Raw genomic sequence first — 20991 nt, 5'->3', positions numbered from 1 at the left:
TTATTTCACATCCTGCTACGATTGTTTCCTTTGTTTGGGCACACGGTGTAAATGAGATAAGACTAGGCTCGTCAAGCACCATCTTCTACCTAAGGAAATCTAAACTTCATCCCACCCCGTTCCAACTATGGAACCTTGTCGTCGTCAAGAATCAAGCGTCCCAATGAAGTTCTACCTGAGCATCTATCGCATGCAGCCTTCTTATCGCGTGATGCAGGGGAGTCGACAACTGCCGCACGGCAGAAGGCAGATGACGTTCTGATTTCGGGTCAGGATGCATTGACACGTTGCATCCCGGTATCAATGAACAGACGTGGCAGATTCCATCCGATCATCACTGATAAAGGAGGGTGACTTCAGATGGATGAAGAGTAGCTGATCCTGGTCGGGATTTGCTCAACTTCCTGAAATGGATTATGGGGCACGGCCGTTGCAACCGCGCATGGCATCGTCCCGATTTCCTGCATGACTGGTTGCAAGAGATATCGAGATAAGTTCGTAATCTAAAGGCATAAAAGGTCTAGGTGAGTACAGCATCTGGGTACGTCTGTTCATCTCGTCTTAATAGAGGGCATCACGACTTTCATCCTCGGTTTGAGAGATCTAGCTCCAACATCAATAACACCGCCAAAATGCGTCGCGCCATTTTCGTCCTACCTCTTCTCTTGTTGGCTAATCCAGTATCGGCGGTGACTTGGTACTTCCTCCGTTACTACCCCGCGTCAGGTCAGAAGTTCACCTCTTTCTCGGGCGAGATGGCGATCCCATCACTACCGCGCGCCGGCGTTTACTACCTCTGGCCAGGCTTGCAACCAACCGATAACAGTGGTGTATACCAAAATGTTCTCGATGGCCGGAGCGGGACATGGTGGCTCGGCTCCGGGTGGTGCTGCTCCAACCCGAGTCTCCCTTGGGGCGGAGGCTTCAACACGTACGGCGGGGAGACGATTTCGTTTCAGAACATCCTGAAATCGGATAATTCGGTGTGGACCAGTACTGTGACGAGGCAAACTGGAGGTCAGGTTGTTACCAATGACTTCGCCTTGGGTAAGCCGCTGTTGAATGATGGGTGAGGCCGCGTAGTGTTGATTCGATGTGCCTACTTCAGCCGACAAAACTTTTAATCAAGTGCTCTTTGCCATTGAGTTGTAAGCTTCACCCGATGTCAAACAACGAATTATCGACTAATACCTTTCAGATACGACGTCTCATGGGACTTTGGCCCATTAGCATTCAACAATGTTGTAATTGTATGCCCAAATATATCCCAGCGTCAATCAGGGAACGCAACTGACAGCCTTCAGACCTCCACTGGTAGTTCAGATTCAAGTTGGTGCACTAGCTTGCCGCAAAATTACAACTCGGCGACCAACTATACCATCACCGGCACGAGTGCGACTGTGAGCGGCGACACAGTCACTTGCAGTATCCAGTCAGTTGTGCTCAACGCACCGGCGTGAGAGACGTAACTAGGCCATTGCGACAATGATTGGTATTATCATGTTATTCTGAGAGGGGTGGTCCTCTATGCTCAACATCAGGGGATATCAAGAAAACCAGCTTAACGCTACAATCCATCTCTCTCTCTCTCTCTCTCTCTCTCTCTCTCTCTCTCTCATTTCTACCATAGTCGTGAACAGACGTTATTATCAGCGAGTGCGTGCGAATCAAAAGGTTGATCTGACGGGAGATCCGCCACAGACCTCATCATTGCGTGCCCAACAGAAGCGGTAAATGCCCAGTGAGACAAGCAGCGATGAAGCAGCTTAGGGGGCGGGAACCTGAGATGGGTTCCACCAAGGGTAGAAGCGCTCGCCCTCGGCCAAGGACTTGAGAGTACACGCGGAACCCTCGCAGCCGGCGCCGATCTGGCTGGTACCCCACCAGTTGACCTCAGCACCGAGCCACTGCACGGTAAAGAGCATGAGAATGCCCGAAAGTGCAATGCCAGCGGAGAAAGAAGCCGACAGTACAAAGTTGTACTTGGACCAGAAGGCGAGGTAACGGGTTCGGACGTAGATCCAGGACAGCCAGGCGATGGGGACGGCAGGCCAGGCGTACGAGAAGCTGTACGGAGCCCAGTTGATACCTCCGTAGAAGAGGGCAACGGGGTGGAATTGGCGGAGGTAGCGATTCTTGGGATAGAACTTGATCAGGTAGTAGAACAGGACCGGCAGAATGATGCCCAAGGGGAATCCGAGCAGGAGGTAGTTGTACTGTCCCTGGTGGCCGAAGACCTTGATAGGTCCAATGGTGCCCCACAGCACGGCAGCGGTGAAAAAGGTGTTGGGACCGGGGCAGAAGAAACGCATGGGCGCGTCGGGAGTGCAGACGTTGGGGATGTTGATCTGGAAGTTCATGACACCGGTGCAGACGAACGTGGAGATGAGCGTGGCGACCATCTGGCAGGCAAAGGTCTGACGGGGAGGGATCTTAAGGTAGTGAGCCACTTTCAAGTCGTTGGCGAAGTGGACGGCGTGGGCGCATGTCACGTAACTATTTATATATTATCAGGATCGGGCATTAGCATGAGGAGCGAGAGACACTTAAGACTTACCCGAAAGACTTGAAAAAGTTCATGGCCAGAGCATTGCCCTGAACCCACATACCACCGATGAACTCAGCCAGGACATTGAGGGTGACCTCAATACCTGTCATGGCCTTGATGATTCCGATAGGAATGACGAAGATAACAGCCAAGAAGATACCGTAGGGAACAACGCCTGGCGTGGTGTAGGTAGGCCACGCCGCAACACCTGCAAAACCGAAGCCCGCAGCGACGATGAGCGTGCCAAGGTACCACCACTCGGAAACTAGAGAGACTTAATGTTTGCCGTATCTAATTGCTGTGGGAAGCACTCACCTTCGGGGTATGCCGCCATGAGACGGTTGTGGACGTCCTTGTACTCGCCAGAATCCTCGCCCTCGGCGACAGTCTTCTTCTGGCGGCGGATGCTGGCCCACATGTTTTTAAAGCCCATCACGATCTCGTAGCGATGGAAAATCGCAACGTGGGTGACAGCAGCAGCGTACAGGGCAAAGAATGCACCATAGACCAAGGTGTTGGCGGCTGCGAGGTAGGCAGCCGAGTAGTTCATGTACTTCTCGTGGTCATACATGCCACGGTCGTCGAGAGCGCGCGAGACATTGTAGAGATTGCCGAAATGGTCAAAGACACGGTTCGAGTTGATCGGTAGGTAGGCAGTGTTCCAGGCGTTCGTGTAGTAGAGACCCATGATCACGAAGCCGAGCAGCCACATGCCAAGGGTACGGTTGAAAGTGGAAAAGGCAGGAACCATCTATTTAAGATTAGAAAAAACCCTGAGTAAGGCGTTATAAGAGTACATGATAGCACTTACCAAGGGGTCGACACTGTCGAAAAGCCTGTGCAGAGTGAATCATGTCAGCGCGGATTCCATTTGGGTAAAGGTGGTGCATGATGAGCCGAGAAGAATCTGCTCACATGACGTTCCAGTCGAAAGTAGGCCAGGGGTTGAACATTCCCAAGCCGTTGCGGAAACCGGTCAAAATCTCCAGGTTGTGGTTGTCGGGCGAGATCCAAGTCATCCAGCTGAAGAATGTGAGGACTTCAAAGATGTAGTTCGGGAACCAGAAGTACACAAACATTGCGGCGAAGGACCACAGGAAGAACTTGTATCGAGTCATCGAGTACAGTCTCTTGAACGGTCCCGGGACCGCAATGTTGTTTTCGTTGTGGAGCGCCGAGTTGAGGGCGATGGTGACGAGAGACGCCGGCCACACGCAGTACGAAGGGTACACGATGAACCGACGGGTGAGGCCTACTCTACTCTTAGCATCAATTTTCCCTCAGAAGTACGCCGTTGCATCACTCACCAGCGAGACCGTAGCCAATGAAGTTGGTAGAGAGCGCAATCAGGATCTGGTAAGCAAAGCTCTTGGCGTACGGCTGGTTGAAATACTGGGGCAAGACCTGAGTCCAGACAATGTACTGGGTGTAAGGCAGACTCTTGGCAGTGTTGGCCATAATGGCAATGAGCATGTGCTCCTTCTTGTTGAACCGGCCTGGGTTGAGGGGGATCTGATAACCGAAAACGTTGAAGATAGTGTTGGGCATGAACTTCTCCCAGGCCTTACCGAGGGGGAATGCGAGAAGTTGGGCGACGTTGGATTCGATGCTGATAAGGGGCTGACGGATACTGAATAGCTGTTTCTGTCGTTAGCCTTATGGTGTGGACTTGCGGAGCGGCAACTTACCTGGTTGATGAAGGCCAAGAAGACCGAAAAGAAGACGCCAATGGTCCATGCTCGGATCGTTCCGCACGGAAGGGAAGGGTCGTCCTTATTGTCAACAACAGCTCGCACCTCAGCGTAGGGGCTGTTGTTCGTGATCAAAGCAGCCTCGAGCTTCATCTCCCAAATCAGTTGTTCGTGCTTCTCGGGTCTCTCAAAGACATCCTGGTTGTCTATTGCCGCGTCAGTCCCCTGTTGCCATAAGTTGTCTTCGTTGCATGTGCTTTACTCACCAAGGAATTCATGGATTTTCATGAGAACACTGTGAGGAAAGTTCGGGTCTCGGTTGTGGATTCTCAAGACAGTCTCCATCATCTGTGTTCTGTGTCAATGATATTTTTCGTGCTATTGAGGTGGTCCTTGAGCATACCTTGCGCACTCCCTCCAAGGAGAGGGTGGCAGCAACGGCCTTGGCCTCAATGAGATCATCTTCTGTGACATTGAGGTGCCTTGAGAATTCGTCAGCTCTAGATAGCTACGTGGTTGAACAAGGCATTTGGTGAGAAACCTACGATTCAAAGGCTTCTTCCTCGGAATTGAGACGGTGGAGCTCCTCGGTATGTGCGCCCTACACAAGCTGGTCAACTCAATCCGTGCTGTTTTTTGCCATTGGCACTTACAACAGCAAGTTTCTCGTCAGTCAAGACGCCTTGGTCCCTCCCAATGTCAATGGGAGAGACCGGCGAGTCGTTCTTCTCGTCATTCGCCATCACGCTTTGGGCGGCTGTGAAGTTGGACCTGGGTGTAGAGCAAGAGGCCACGACGCAAAACTCAGACCCGGCAGCGTGGGACACGGCGATAAATAAACATTTTCGAAAAGACTGAAGACGGCCAGGTCGCTTATCAGCGGTACCACATAGTCGGCGCCCAGATGCCAACCGGGTACCTCACACATGATGGACTGCCACATTTGGATGATGCGAACAGGTCGGCAGGTGGCAAGGTATCCAAGATGATTTCCGGAGGCAGTCCCAGTCTAGGCCGGCTGGGCAACATCTTGGCTGTCTGGTCGAAAGGATCGACCTTCTCGGTCAGGCAGAGAACCGATGAGATAGGGTGGACAGCAGATATGCAAGAGAACGAGGATTGGTCCGTACAACCAGATCACTGGTCTGCAGTCGCGAAGACGGCGACCACAAATTCTTGGCGCGCGGTGATACTAGGCCAGAAAGCAGGGGAAGCATTTGGGTTGCCAGACGATGGCCCAACTGTTGATTCCTCTAATGGAACAGAGGGACAGGGAAGGATGGTCGCAGAAGAAGCAGGGTCTTGGACGAGATCCTTGCACAGTACAGTCGGATATGTGGGGGAGGGTCAAAATTGGTAGGTTAACGACAAGGCTGGTAGTACGCGCCTGTTGCTCGCCACGTTCTGTGCACATGGGGAAATATGCGGGTCTAACTGTGCTCTTCCAGTACTCTCTATCCAGGAATTAAGTGTGTTCGGTGTGACTGAGGGGGGGTTTATTGTTGAACGGTTATAGATTCTTCTCGGAGAGACTTGAGTAACACAAAATCCGTTTGTAATGATCTGCTTCCGGCACCATTATGGCGAATTGAGAGACTCTCGTGACAAGTCACGGTGACGACGGGTAAGATCCTGTTATGCCGTCATTCTAGAGAAGAATGAGTCCATTCTTATCGGCGCAGTTCACCTGACAGAGGCAGACTAAGTAGCAGGAGGTTGACTTGGACGCCCAGCCGATCATGCTATCTTTCTGTGCCGCATTTCATGTGCCGCATTTCATGTGCCTCTTACGTTGATTCTGTGTAGAGGTAGGCCTCGAGAAGTTTGGCCGTTCGCAGAAGAGCATGTGAGATTCGAAGTACGAGAGACTGCAGTGAGCTCAATGTTCATGGGGAACAGGGATTCAGCCATGAGACGCAAAGAAGTGGTTAGTTCGAAGGGCTGCATGCTTGAATTGAGTTAAATGCAGATTCGCCCAGCTTTACAAAAGGCCAGCGGGTACTTTTGTCTTTCTTGGGCAGGCATATAAGCCGGAAAGTTATCCGTTCGAAGGTTAGGAGGAAACGGAAGAGCGCACGATACGGAGGAGAGAAAGAGGGAAGATGGACGAAAAGGAGCCCCCAAAATAGGCACTGAGGAATCAGGACAGGATTGTCACGTGTGGCTGTGTGGGGGAAATTAAGGTTAGATTGGCGCCAGCACGGACCATCTACACACCAATCGGGCTACTCGCTGTGGCGTTTTGTACTTATGTGGCTAGTGCAGTCTACGTACCGATTGGTGACAGCTGTTGGAGCATCTCTCCCCTCTCCGTTGAGTGAAGACACCTTCTCCCAGCTGCACCTCCATTTTCACTACACTGCTCTTCTCCGTCCAAATTCAGTACCTATGATAACACGACCAAACTGTCGGAATTCAGTCTCGATGCGAGGCCTGTCCGCTGACGGCGCTAATAATTCGATTTTCGTCACAATCCCCAACTAGTCTCCATGTTGGGAACTTTTGCCAGTCACTCACGAGCTTACTTTATCTAGGAAGGCCCCCCTCGCATCGCAATGGGTGCGAAGGGTGGGGTATAAACATTTTGCGGCAGGCCATTGCCGTCTTCAAGACAAGCCGCAAAAGGGTCTCGTTCTCGGTGGTTTTTGTTCTAGCGGCCGTTGCTGAACCCCTGCTTCACACCCTGTCTCTCCCACTCCTCGAGACTCCTCTTCGGCAGTGCCCAGATCTCGCTCGGGACCAGTCGAATCATCTCGTTGCGCGCAAGTTATCCAGCCAGACCTTCGACGTCCTATTCAGGCAGGAGGATAACACCAGCTCTATATAAGAACGGCACCACCACTCTCTTGGCTTTTCTTGGTTTCTCTTGGAATTTGCTTGGGACAAAGCCACCGTCTGCGATTAATCCTCTTCCACCCTCGCTATCAACCATTTTCTTCGTCCTTGGCTTCTTGGCACATTCTGCTATCATTCTCCTCTTCGCCAGAAACTCTCCTCCGCGCGATACCCCTCACGAGTCACGAGCCGTGAGACACTCCCTCTTCCCACCCACCTCAAAGTCAAACACCACCAGAGAAAGCGCTCAGCGCCAATGGGAACGGGCACCAACTTGCGCCTCACAATGGCATCGATCAATATCTCGGATGGCTGACGTCTCCCGTCTTGTCCTGCTGCAAGTGGCGTTCAATGGCTTCTCCGCAGAAGAAGGAGGGTCTTCTGGAAGATTGCGAGGAGGCGAGTTCAGCTGAAACCCGATGAACGGCAGTCGACCGCGGTTGTTGTATTATTCGTCAACCACCCCGGGCTTATCGCAATTTCTCGCCAAGCATTCAACACCCCCCCCCCTCCGGTGCTCCAGACTGAGCGGGTTTCTCTTTGTTGGAGTCGTATCCCGGTTCGCACTCGCCATAGTACGACCCAACATCCGATGGCAACGAATCTGCGGTACGGTTGCTGCAGCTGGTCTCAGCGCCCCCCTCCAGCTGTTCCACGAGCTTCCTACCTCAGATAGCTCTATGCAGTCCAATCCTGGCGTCGACATTGTCAGATGGCAAGCGCTAACTTTGAGAGTCTCGCCCCACATCCCGCGTCCTTGCGTGCCGGTTGAAGACGAATGCTCTTGGGTTCTGAAGCATCTTGTAGATTAGGTACGAAAGGATGCTTCTTTACCCGCGACAGACGGAGCCAACTCTCCCGATGGGGGCTATCGGTTTGGGATTTGCCCACCATCATTACGATTTCTGAGTGGATTGTCTCTTCTTCGGCAGGAACTTCCGAATAGTCCTTCGAGACGCAACGGACAGGCTTGTACCAGCCGGCGTATGTTTGTATCTCGGTACTATGTCTCATATTGCCACATCGATCTTCAATCACAACGTCACGCGAGACGAAACGGCAATGATGGCATTGGCTGCATTTGTGTATACACAGATGGTCGTGGCTTGAGTAGTCTTGTCTATTCCTACCATCAGATCGTCATGCGAACTGGCCAATCCGAACAACCTCCCTACACGAGAGACGGAACAGACTTCCTGTTCTAGCAATCGTGGGAGTCAGTTCCAGAGGCCGCATCACGCAGACATTCAGCTGCGCCGCAGGTGCAGCGGTGTGCGTTCAATTGTCTCAGCCAACGCTCTTCTCTTTGGACCTCGGCGTCGTACAGATGTACGGAGTTAATGCAGTTTGGTGGTGTCATGGTCGAGATCTACTAACATGTGTACTTGAGACAGTTTACAAGATAACGCCGTCGCTCGAAACGCTCTGCAAAATCTTGCCATTTGAAAGCACGCCCAAACTGATGCGTACACCAGCCAGGATGATGATTCTCCATCGGTCGAAACGGCTACTGAGACAAAGTCATTGTCAACAGTCGCGTGGCCTCTTGCTCATGTATAATTGCAACGAGTTTGTGGCATACGAGAGCTTGATGAACGACATGTGCCTCTTAGCTCGGGTTAGACCCATGGCGTCAGAATTGCAGGGCGAGTTTTTCCGGCGTCTATCGAGAGACTACCACTGTCCACTTGGGACATTACCAGCAAAAGAAGGCGAATCCAAGAAAACAGACCCGGCTGGTTGGTACCATTGTGGTATTGCAGAGACCGACGCACATGACGTCTACGTCCCTCCGAACCCATTAGTCTCTTTCCTTCCTCAACCCTGACATACTGTGCTACTCTTGGATCGGCTCAATTTACCGATGATAAGAGCGTATTAAGACCCAAACAAGTAGGTGAAGGGGGGACAGGTAAGGTAGCTGGATCTTTTCAAAAATAACTGGATCAAGACTGGGGGTCTTGAACCCAAGATTGTCAAAACCGAAGCAACCCGATGATGCTGGACGCACTCCAACCGACAAACACTATACTCTGCTTCATGCGCCGAGACTGTGGCAAGTTCGTCTTCGCCGTCGACTTTCATACAGATAGGCATGCTGCAGCCCGCAGCTCAAATCGGTTGCTCCAGTGACGTGCGAAGGTTACTGTCATTGCATGCGCGTCGTACGGTTGCTCTCGGAGATCCGCGAGGTTGGGACATTGCCGGCGTTCGTCGTCAAGAATCAGAGACTCCCATTTGCTCCTTATCATAGATGAGCTTGGCTTAGCATCACACAGCGTGGGATGCGATATCAGATGTGCCGCTTTGAGCATGATTTTCCATTCTCTCGCCTCCCATCTACCCTTGATCTAGTCCCTCCCTCTACGCCTATGGCTAGGTGGCAATGTCGTCACATCTAGCACCGCATCATCTTCTATTGTCTCAGTTTTGTCCCAAATTCTTCCGGTTTTCGAAGATTCTTTCCAAGACGAGTGATCTGCCAGCCGTATCGGTGATTTACTACTCAATGCCGTTCTCCCCGTCTTGAAATCCGGCCTCGTGTTGCGTCTTATCGATCAGTATCTCACTAATAGTCATAAATTATTGTTCTAGTACTATCACTCACTCCCCCAAGTCTTCCTCGGTCATCTGACACTCTATTCTCAACTTCTGTCAAGGACCATGAGATCCATGTCTACTATTTCACTTTAGGGGTGACATTACCTAGCAATATGGAAATGAGAGTTTGTCGAGCAAGTCACCCAAAGAATACCAATGAGCCATACTTACCTTTTCAACTTTAACGAATAATAAGAATATATGGAATGTTATCTGATCACATTGGATCGCGTTGTGATGCTAAAAACTCGCTCTCGCTGGCCAATTCTACCTGGAACCCTGCGCGGTGGGTCCCTAGTGAGGACAATCTCTCATGTGACAGTTATCATGCTTGCTGTTCCAATGTCCATCTAGAAGAATAAAGACTCCATTGAGCCACGTCCTCCCTCTCGTCTCGTCTTAACCATTCTTCTCTTACTAAGAAGTGGACAGAACATAGAAACGGCTGTAAGGCAGTCCCCTCCGAGAGCCATGAGAGTCATCTTGCCGAAAACCTGATAGCTATACGAATCGATAACTACTTGCGTTGAAGTCTCTTTCGAAAGCACCAGCAAGTACTACCGTTTATATTTAGGCTGCTTCTTTGCAACTACCTATTGAGAATCTCGTCAACAAAGACAAACCACTAGTCTTTCGCTTGACGCCATGGCGTTGACATGTTCCCTCAGAGCCCTCTCAAAATCGAAGTTCTACACTGGCCGGCTTTGACGAAGTCGCAAGAGAGCCGCAATAGTAACAACGTCACATTACGGATGCTCACCTTGAACTCCAACGGCGGGCTTTGCCTAAATAGTCGATATATTGAACCTTTGGATACGGCATAAGGTGGAGTTGAGCTCTCAGCCTTGCCCCCATGCCGATGGGCCGACGAAGAGGTCTCGCAGAAATGACAGATACATGGGGGCAAAAGGCTGACAGCTATCCGCCACTGAATTTTGGGCGAGAGAAGAAACATCGGAAGGCGGGAAGGCCCGCAGATAGGCTTTGTGTTTATGGCACAGATGAATCCCTTGAAGGGATATCACCATCACAGCCCCGTCGGCTTCCAAGAGAAAGTCGGGATTTAAGGCTTCGGATCTTACGTGGGCTCAGAAGTTTGACATGGAACGGCATACCTCGATCCACCCACTCTCTGCGCGGAGGTACGGATACTTGTCTGGAAGGCTGCCGAGGGACAGTAACGGAAGGTTTCTCTGCCGGTCCCGCCATTCTGAGTACGTTTTCGTAATAAGATGTGCTCATCGCACCTTAGAGGCCTGGACTTTGTCCTAGCATTCTCGTCTCCAGAAATCTGTTGCCTCGGTCTTCCCAAGAACACACCCTGACGGTCTTGGCATACTTCTTTGCTGGATTGTGTCTTTGGCAGTGAAGCATCTTCACAGGTGTAGCATCAGCAGCACACATCAGACACGGGGAAGTACAGAGGCGCCCAGGACGTACATCATCACCAATACTGCGGAAAGAGTAAAGAGGCTGAGCAAAGTTGATTAACTGGCGTCTTGCCTTGGGAATATACGAACGCGAGGAAATCAAGGACAAGGATGTGGCAAAGAGGCCGGAGCGGATGATTTTGATTGTTAAGTTAGGAGGAGAGGTCACTTGGGGGCGGCTTGACGAAATCTCGAACAAGCGAAGGCTTCTGATGAGTTGAGCTGATGAGTATCTGATCCATTGGCGCACTGGATCACGTTCCGTCACATCTAGAGACAAGAGACCCAGATCAGCTGCAAAGGAGGACGGCTAGGGTCTCGCCGAGGAGAACGTTTCGCATGACATTGATGAGGCATAAGGTATCCGCGATCGCAAAGGATGTTGGGAAATGCTGATGGGTCCATGGTACAGGGAGTAATATTGAAAGTATACGAACGATGTAAGTCGTGTATGTCTCATGAGGGCTTATATCCTGCCATTGATCGAACACTGCAACATGGAAAGCTGGTCACGAAACGAAGGTACTTCTCTGGCCGGCAATCAACCCCTCCAATGATGAGTGAAGTTGCACATGTAACATTTTGAAAGCCGAAGGTGCTTCTCGAAAGCTGCGAAAGCCGGCTGCGATTAAGCTTGAAAGCAATCCCGTTCGTTGCACGCGCCGTGTGTTCCCAAATGCTGTGCTATCACAGCTGTGGGCGGGATGAAGCTTGCAAATGTCATTCATGTCCTACTGCCTCAGTCATTTCTTCATTCACGTTTCAGCGGTAACTATGGTGTTGAGACTCCTGTCTGCAGAAGAAGTCCATCTCTCATTAGCGCTGGGTGGTTGAATGCCCCTGAAGATGTCGTTAAGTAGCCCATGTCGAGAATTGAGGCTGCGCACGCCAGATCTCGTGACTGTCGCGACGGGTGTGGCTGAGTTTCCTGTGTCGCAGGGATGTGTTTGAATACCTACCACCCGCGAGACAACGACCACAAATTTTCCGTTATCACCAGGGACATGGACTTTAGAAGTTATATTGAACGTTCAGGGTCCCCTTTCCAATACACTCTACATACTTACATCCCTGGATCACGACTATGGCGGGGGAGCGCGCACACACACCACACACATCTGTCGCTCGGCCCAGTTCGTCCCGCAGATCGTCATCAAGGTCAGGGTCCCGGCCAACTAAGCTGAATCACAAAAGTATTTTGTCGCACAGAATTCTTCAGTAGAAATAAATGACCTTTTGATTCAGATCTGCTGGATTCGTCCTGTGACTGGTGAGACACACGCATGCATGGGAAGAAGTTGCCTTGTGAACCGGTCGGTCAGCTTGGGGCATTGGGAATGCAATATTTGGATATTAATAGCATTTGTACAAAAAGAAAGAAGAATGAGAATGAGGCGCCTAAATTTGATTGTTGTGCCATCCGCCAACCTAATCTTGATCGACTTGCTTCCGAGACTTGAATGGAATGTTTGCCAGGAATGTCTCATATTCGATGTCATGATCACGCGAGGAGAGCCGCATCGCAGAAGTTCTGGTAGTACCATTTGCCGTGGCCCTGGCGACGATGTCGCGACAGCTAGCTGATAATGTGGCCAACACCGCGAGCCAGGATTGGTTTCTAGATAACGTTAAACATCATTACTGGGTACGGCCCTGAAGCTGATCCTCGGGCAGAGCCAATAGTCATCAATGATGATGCTGCGGAATACTCTGAAACACTTCAAACTCGTCTGCAAGATGGGAAAGATGTTGGCTGATTCGTTGTTCACCACAAGTCACACAAGAGATAGATCGAATCCCTCAACGAAGGCACTGCTTACTGCCAATGCAAGTTTCGGTGGCCGACTCTGACAGCTCGATGTGATGTGTCTAGCCCATTGCCCTGCATGCATCAGCAACGTCACGGAGGACAGCAGGCACATGCAGAGAACGTGTTCCGACCGGTAGTGGTTTTCAGCCACCGCAACGCGAAAGATTTGAGAAACCAACACATTTTTAACCTGATGGGGAAGCGCGATGCCGGCAGCTCTAGCGGCGATTTCCATAGAACCAAGTACGGATAAGCGCTGTCGGTCTGCAGTAACCCTTCCAACGGCGTTGCGCCTGGCTCGGGTGGGTGCGGCGCTTGTCGAGACCATTGGAAGGTACTTGCTGAGAAGCTCGGATTCTGTCAGCATAGCTTTCGCTCAATTATTTTTGAGAACTCGAGGAGGCTGGGGTCGGAATTTCGAAGCTTCAGGAGCTTCAGGAAACGTATGTCGCCGATAGCCATGGCCCATTGCGTAGTTGTTCTCAGCATGTACTAGGCCGTGCATCATGATGTTTTGACCCTAGGGTAATAAAAAAAGGATAAGGGCGGTTTATGATGACTCGGGTCATGAAGATGGGATGAAGGTGCTGCGGCTGGATAGACGTCATTGTGCCCAGGACAGATGGTAAAAAATACCATGTGTCATTGCTTTCGGATGACCAAATACAAGTGCACTGACACTGCAATGATGTACTGGAAGAGGTCGAGGACGAGAAGTTACCTTAATAAGGATGAGCCGAGGAAGGATGCCGTCATGGCGATTGGTCGTGTTCGGTGCAGGCGCTTACTGAGGTCATCGCGGCGGTTACGTTATGCCCAAGGTCGTACCAGACGCGAATAGAGAGTCGATCCATATGGACGATACCGATGGTGAGGGCACCCGCGTCTCGCATTGCGGAGTCACAATGTACGGATGGACGGACGGACGGCCTCCCAAGCACTTGTTCGGATGAGATGAAATGCGGCGGTGTTGAACAATTGTGAGAAGAAGAAGAAAAAGAAAAGATGCGTGTTCGAGGAACCGTCGCATCACAGGATAAGGTTAGTTAGATGATGTGCAATGACGGCAGGCCTCCAAAATCCCAGCGCGAGAAACAATCAGAAACGGCCGGAGCGTTTCAATTGACGTGCCCTCCAGTTCGTGGTGAGTCTGACGGTGCTCGACCATCGTCTGAGGTTTTGTTAGGTAAGCACCCGTGAGGAAGGGAGGAAGACGTGCATGAACTCAGTGTCATGTCACAGGTGTGGGTGGACTTGTCAGTGACATGAGTTTGTGTGTGTGGCAGTGGCCAGTGAGTGAGAGTGTGGATGGGAGCGGCATTTGCGGCGCAAGAGTGAGCACTCACTCAGGGCAGTGAGAATGAGTGAGGGGACGGGAAATGACACTGGAGACGGGAGATGAGTGGATCGGACCTCCGATGGGTCCGAGTGAGGCAGTGAGCGGGCGGCCGATAGTAAACCCGGGCCTGGTTCGACGCCGGGCCGTTGATCTCAGCTGAAGTGTGGTGACAATCACAGCTGGACAGGCGCAATGGGCAGGGCGAGCAGGCAGGAACCCGACAGCTTCTTTGACGATTGAGAGACTTGTGGGTGCCGTAGGGGTGCCGTAGGGGTGCCGTAGGTGTGTGTCTTGTCGACTCTGGCGAGTGACTGAGTCGCGAGAGGTGGATGTACACGGGCGGAGGTATCCTTGCGAACCCGAGCCAGATTGACGTCGGTGGAGTCCCCGGTGGGCGGTACCTGCGATCTTGTACCTAAGCGAGAACTACATCTGCAGCTGTGGGCGGATTTGGAGGTCTCGACTCATCTGGCCACTGTCTGCAACATTTCCTTTTGATTGTTGCTTCCTGCAGAGTGCAGACCGACTGTTGGATTGACAGCCTGCACAGCTGGCCAACTTTGACAGTGCATAGCCTGTACCCTATTCCTCAATGTCAGAAGCTCAATCTCTATCAGAGGCCACTCGAGTAAGGTGACCTTGGACGTTGGGCCAGACCACGGCTGCTGTCTGCATGCTGATATTTGACAATGTCCGACTGGATCAAGGACATTGTCTCCCCGTTGCCATGGCGGCCTCTGAGTGGTCCAAGATCCAGGATTAACCTCCCACCCTCCCATGCAGCTTCACAGCGAGGTTCTGTGTGCCATGTTTCGCGCGAGGTTCTGCAGCCAGACAGAGAGCCTGTTCTCTTCTTCGGTTTCCCAGCTGGATGGCTGCAGTGATGATCCAGGGCTACCACACCCACTTGCACACAGCCTGCATTCGTCCAATCTGCCGCCTGCATAAATTGGGATCATGATTGCAACTCTTGTTTATCACGCTGCTGGGAGTCAGGATTTCTGGGATTCATGGAGGAGTATTCTCTCATAGAACATGTTAGTGTTGTGTACATGCACCGCGGACATTGCGCTCTGCAGTCTTTTTGACCACTAGCAGAGTACGTACCCGTTGTGGAAATAGAATCGAGATACCTACCCTAAGTATCTTCTTCACCTTAAGTGCGGAAGACCTGGGAATATCCGTACTTCTGTAGGTACTCAGGAAGGTGAGAGAGGTGAGGATGGAAGGGGGGAAAAGATACGTTCCCTCCAGGTACCGCCGACGTCTCCGCCCCCAATCAGAAAGGGGGGAAGAAAAACTTCTCCACGTCCACCTCTCCCTCACTCGCGAGTCTCCGTGTCTCTTCAAACTCCTCCCATCCATGATCCCTATCCCGTCCCTCTCTCCTTGATTCTTCCCCATTGGCATCTGCATCGGATCCTGTTTTCCCTCCCCCCCTTTTGCCCCGTTTTGCCCTGGCTTTTTCTTCGACAACACCGCCGGAAGGTTGTTCGTCCTGTCTCGTCCGCTGCCTTCCCTGCCCCTGCTCACCTCACTCTTGTCTGCTGTATGCATAGCTCAACTCATCGTTGATTTGCCGCTCATTTGCTTGCTCTCTCCAATCTGCCGTCATTTCGGCTCTACCCAATTGCCCATTGCGTCTTCACCCCTCCTCATCTCCCGTCATCTTTTTTTTTCCCACTATCCTCTGCCATTTCGAAAGTCTTGTGGCTCGCCTCGTCATCTGTCTACCTCTCGGAGTCTCGAGTCTCATCTGGCATCCCATCCATCATCCCACGCTCGCTACTTTCACCTTGCCTTAGTATTCCTTGGATCCCTTTCGTTTCACTCACCCCCTCTAGCCCTATCCCGTCCGTGCCCGTCAATTGACACCTCTGCATTATTGTCCGGGTCTTCATACACTATTACATACCGTCGCTCGCTACCTCACCTTGCCAACAAACGCATTCATACCTTAGACCTCACTATACCGCACCAGTAACTATTACCGCACTTCTTACTGCTAGATTGTCGCCGTTCACGGACTATACATCGCTGTTTCCTCTATCCGTATCCGTACATTCGTTCACTCGACCGCACCAACAACCAACAACCGCCAACACGCACATTCTTCCTCCATCGCGTATCATACCATACAACAAGTCCCGTACAATATCAATAACCGAACCCGAGGCCAACGCTTTCAGCTGTCATCATCCCATCTTGTCCTGATTGACGACGCATACTCCCGTCACTGCGTGCTGTCGATACAACACGTCCTGTGACCTTGACAACCGGCCACCCCGCCGTCACTATCCCGGCCATTTCGAGACACTTCACCTGGGCTTTCGCACACACTGAGCATCAAGGGGTCCCTCCCCACAGACAGTCTGCCTTCGTCTCGTCTCATCATCCCTCGTCAGAAAGAAAGACGACCAAGCACCAGCCAAGCCCTGAGCCAGGGATTGCCCGCTACGCATAATTGCGCCTTGCGAACCACCCGCGCAACCCGCAACCACTCTCCCACCTCAAGGTTCCAACGCCTAGATCCCAGCAATCATTACAGCATAGCCTGGTCCATTTCCCTTGCTCCACGCACCCGCACCAAGACCCAGGTCCCGACTCCCAAGCAACCTGCCCAAGGGACCCTCCACCATCCACCCTCTTCTGGACTGTTGCCCCGTTTTCCCAAGGCCTGGCCACGACAATCTCGACCAGAGACACAGCCAAACAAGCTTTTTGTCCTGTTTTCTCCTACTCCCTTTCGTTTCCTTCCTTTTCCTTCTCCTCGATACTCGGCGATGCAATGATGATATACGGGCATCAAGACGTTGATCTCGCGGGTCCCAGTCCAGGTTCACCGCCAGGTATGACGTCCTCAAAGTCGTCAAAGTCCTCTTCCTTCAAGTCCTTCCATTCCGACGACAATAGCGTCCTGGACGACGTTAGTCACTTTGAAGAAATCGGTCTAGACGACGATGCTTCTCATTACGACACACAACGCGTTCGCGAGTCCCATTCGAAGCCTTCTCAACCTTACTCGAGATCCTACTCCAACGACTTCCGCCCTCCGTCATGGAAACCACCCCATTCTCGCTCTCCGCCGATGACACGAGACCTTGCGAAGCCTAGAAGCACAGGTCCCACGGCAGACCTCGCTCCCCACTCTCGCGGTTCCTCGCGACCCCCTTTCTTGAGCTTGAAAACCGACAGCCACATTCTCAACCGCCGCAGCCCAAGCGCTGGCCGCCTTTCCGATCCCCGTCGAAGCCCGGTGAACCCGGTAAACCCTCGAGGCTTCGCGAGCCACTCGACGACTTCCCTTCAATTCCCTCGCAAGAATCGCAGCCCGAGCCCGAACTTCTCACTATTGCCGAGAGACCCAAATGTACCCCTGAAACCCCGTCGGGGCAGCTGGCAGTCGAACCAAGACAGAAAATCGACATTTGAGCTGGAAAAAGAGTGCGATGAGGATGACACAGACGACATTCCCGATGGCCTTATTCTCGACAATGTTCCCATCTCTCCTAGACCCAAGCTTGAGCGCACACCAAGCAGACCGACTTCCTCTGGAGCATCGCCTAACAGGCCGCCAAAGGAACGTGTCCGTAGTGTCGGTAATGGAACATCTCCAATCCCAGTTGAGACGGGATGTTTGCGTTCACCATCGTGGAAGTCTGACACCGCTCTGTCTTCTATCGGCGAGCGTGGGCCTGAACCGCTCAAGACTCGCGCGAGAAGTTGGAACCTCGCATTGGCAGAACTCAATGCCGATGCCAAGGACTTAACGGAGAAGCTCGAGGAGCACTCGGATTCTGTGCGTGAAAAGGCTGCTGAAAATGCCAACCCTACCGGACGTCACACGTGGAATGGCAAATCTCTCGAGCAGCACGCCCAGAAGCCCCGCGTCAAGTCCGCTCTTCCCGAACTCCCTTCACTCCGGAGTCAAACCAACATCATGATCGACCCACTCCCGGTTTCTAAGGAAAAGGAGGCTGTACTCAGCCGCACAAGACCTTCATGGCTTCCTCCCAAGGATCCCGCGGAAGAGAAGCGTCATCTGCGTGAATACAAAAAGATGATGGCACGCAGCGCCGAGGCAGATCGCCGCCGTGAAGCTTCACGTCTGGCGCGGAAATCTTCACGCGATCTGAAGGTCGACAGCTTGATGCACATTTGGGAGGACGACATCATCCCGAGATGGAACGACGCAATCCGCGAACGTCGCACCCGTGAGTTGTGGTGGAAGGGTATCGCTCCGCGCAGCAGAGGTCAGGTTTGGTCCAGGGCCATTGGCAACGAACTTGGCCTGTCGGAAAAGTCCTACAAGGCCGCTCTCGGCCGGTCCCAGGAGCTCGAGGAGCGAGTCAAGGCTGGCAAGGGCGATTCGGAGGATATCCAGAGAGCCGCTTGGCTATCTGCTATCCGTAAAGACGTGGCCGAACACACATGGCAGGATCTTCGAATTTTCCAAGTCGGCGGGCCACTTCACCAGAGCCTTGTTGACGTCTTGTTCGCCTATGCGCTGTACCGGAGCGATATCGGCTACGTCAAGGGCTGCAACGTAAGTTAACCTCGGGCCTCACAAACATCAATTTGGTGATATCAGAAACTAACTCTTTGCAGACCGTCGCCGCCCTTCTGTTACTGAACCTTCCCTCGCCGTCCGCAACATTCATTGCCCTCGCCAACGTCCTGAACCGCCCGTTGCCTCTGAGCTTCTACTCAGAAGACCCCGGTGCGAAGGCTTCAGCCTACAACCTAGTCATGCAGACTTTGAGCGTCAAGGCTCCCCGTCTTCACGAGCACCTGACCAAGGACATTCCCGAGGGCGATGCGGATTTCTACCTCGGCAACTTCTTCATGGGACTCGGAACCACACATCTGGCCATGGACGAAGCCGCCCGCCTGTGGGACGTGTACGTCTTTGAAGGTGACGCAGTCTTGGTACGAGCCGCTGTTGCTACGCTCATGCGCCACGAAATGGCTCTCCTTGGCGCCAAGTCGGCTGGTGAAGCCAAGAAGCTGGTCGAAAGCGGCGCCAACAAGGATGGCCGTAAGGCTGTAGTTGGCGACGATGGTGCCGAGGACCAGTGGATGCGATCCGTTCGGGAAGCGGGCAAAGCCTAGTCTGTTCCGAACGGTCTCGTATTGAAAAATCCTTTTACGCTTGATGAATATTTCGGCTTTGGAAAAATACGACATGATCTTAACTGTTTATATCTAATCTCCTGGGCCGGGGTCGTACCGGCCCTTCCATCGGAGGCAATCGCACATACACCGAAAAACCAACAACACTCAACTAAGCTCACATGAGGCAGTCGGCTGCAAGCTGTCTTCTATTGGGCGTGTATAAAGAGCAACCGGCGTCTGCGGCGCGATGGACATTTCCTGTGGGAGCTGGTTTTTGTAGCAACCTTTTTTGTGTCTTTTTTTCGTGTCTTTACCTGTACGGGATATATACTATTCTTATCTGTCGCCTAGGTGTTTCGCAGTGCGCGAGCATCTTCACGGACAAAGACAGACAATCTTATTGTGGCATGTAGATATACAGACGCTGGGTGCCGAGGAACTTGACCATGCGGAACATGGCAGGCCCGGCTTTCCCTGCGGATAAAACAATGTTTGTGTTTCTTCTGGGACCATAGACGTTCCCAGATAGAGGATATGACCTGTCTTGGTTCTGCACCGTCATCGTGTAGAGGCACGTCGTTTGCCCTGTAAGACGATCTTGGGGGTTGGGGGTTTAGCATCAAACATTTTCTGGCGTCGCTAGCGATCCGCATCTTGTTTTCTTTTCTTGAACCGGGCGGGGTTCATGACTTTTTTTCAGAGGTGTCGATCACCTCTTTGATATCCCATTCGTATCATAGTCGTATTGTAGAAGAATTCATGTGTGCGCTAGCATTTACAATCTCAGTTTGATCTTCAAATCCATCATGATAACGTGAGACAGTCGTGACTGTCGCTGCGATGTGTCTTGCCTACTTGACACGGACTCCAAGGATCCTTCGAGAGGCAGATATGACTTGCCTCATGTCAAAGGTTATGATTCATCTGAGTTCAGATATCCATTCGATGTTATTCATGTGAGGTCTGATTACCTTTGATTCTGCAAGAGTATCCATTCCAAGAGCATCTATACCTTGGACTTTTTTGGTGGTATATGCCATCGCCGAGATATACAAGCGCAACGTCAAGGGAAACATATTGAAAAAACATGACTTCACTTACACTCACAAGCAGCATGCAATATGTGTGTCTTCAAATCCGTGAATTAACCTTCCTGTGCAGATGCCTCAACTTCACCTGACCGCCCAAATGAGAAAACAACTGGGAAAGGCTTGTTGTGACGGGCCCCCTTTAGACTTTTCACTCCTCATCATGGCCCCCTTTTTGGCTTTCTTTTTCCAGGAACTGCGACAACTTGTGGGCGGACGATGGCTGGTTGCTTCCGTCCTCATCTAAAAAACACACAACGAAAAAATCTCCCCATGAACCCTCCTTACGTCATGTCATCCCTTTTGTCTGTTGTAACTACCCCTTTTAGTTGACAATCTCCTCCGTCTCCTCGAGAACCTCCTCCACAATCTCCTCAATGATCTGCTCCTCGCCCTCGCTGGCCTGTGTCTTCTGGGAGAGGAGGTAGGCGACAATGTCCAAGGGCAGGCCGAGGTCCTTGCGCTCCTCGGCGACCTCCTCCTCGATGGACTCGCGCCAAGCGACCCACTCGGCGAGCTGGCGGCGGCGGGCCT

The 20991-nt window shown here is 52.0% G+C and overlaps 3 protein-coding genes across 3 annotated transcripts; 2 read left to right on the top strand and 1 right to left on the bottom strand.

Annotated features, from left to right (window-relative positions):
• The first annotated feature begins 301 nt into the window (after positions 1-301).
• BDZ83DRAFT_137664 (uncharacterized protein) lies at positions 302-1613 on the top strand. The gene is made up of 4 exons (XM_060501260.1): positions 302-1047; positions 1109-1148; positions 1199-1250; positions 1305-1613. Exons 1-4 carry the CDS (start codon positions 633-635, stop codon positions 1458-1460), a joined length of 663 nt encoding a protein of 220 aa, XP_060368297.1. The 5' UTR covers positions 302-632; the 3' UTR covers positions 1461-1613.
• A 153-nt stretch (positions 1614-1766) lies between these two features.
• BDZ83DRAFT_570822 (OPT oligopeptide transporter) lies at positions 1767-4982 on the bottom strand (the record flags this gene model as incomplete). The annotated part of the gene is made up of 11 exons (XM_060504343.1): positions 1767-2496; positions 2558-2813; positions 2864-3299; positions 3360-3384; positions 3464-3803; positions 3856-4186; positions 4237-4445; positions 4506-4587; positions 4643-4721; positions 4785-4840; positions 4896-4982. The coding sequence occupies 11 exons, from the start codon at positions 4980-4982 to the stop codon at positions 1767-1769; spliced, it is 2631 nt and encodes an 876-aa protein (XP_060368296.1).
• A 12060-nt stretch (positions 4983-17042) lies between these two features.
• BDZ83DRAFT_648813 (TBC domain-containing protein) lies at positions 17043-19366 on the top strand (the record flags this gene model as incomplete). Its single annotated transcript, XM_060510225.1, has 2 exons — positions 17043-18800; positions 18863-19366. The coding sequence occupies 2 exons, from the start codon at positions 17043-17045 to the stop codon at positions 19364-19366; spliced, it is 2262 nt and encodes a 753-aa protein (XP_060368295.1).
• Positions 19367-20991: the final 1625 nt, after the last annotated feature.

Source organism: Colletotrichum acutatum (genome assembly GCF_030867785.1).
Source record: "Colletotrichum acutatum strain CBS 112980 chromosome Unknown BDZ83scaffold_18, whole genome shotgun sequence".
NCBI classification, from domain to species: domain Eukaryota; kingdom Fungi; phylum Ascomycota; class Sordariomycetes; order Glomerellales; family Glomerellaceae; genus Colletotrichum; species Colletotrichum acutatum.
Note: the sequence above shows the minus strand (reverse complement) of the source record. Positions and strands in the feature narration are given on the sequence as shown.

What these genes read in the sequence shown, in the direction of transcription:
- BDZ83DRAFT_137664 (XM_060501260.1), top strand. Translation starts at nt 633, where the DNA reads ATGCGTCGCGCCATTTTCGTCCTACCTCTTCTCTTGTTGGCTAATCCA. An exon ending in TACCAATGACTTCGCCTTGG is followed by an intron (nt 1,048 to 1,108) that starts GTAAGCCGCTGT and finishes TGCCTACTTCAG; the next exon opens with CCGACAAAACTTTTAATCAA. An exon ending in CATTCAACAATGTTGTAATT is followed by an intron (nt 1,251 to 1,304) that starts GTATGCCCAAAT and finishes GACAGCCTTCAG; the next exon opens with ACCTCCACTGGTAGTTCAGA.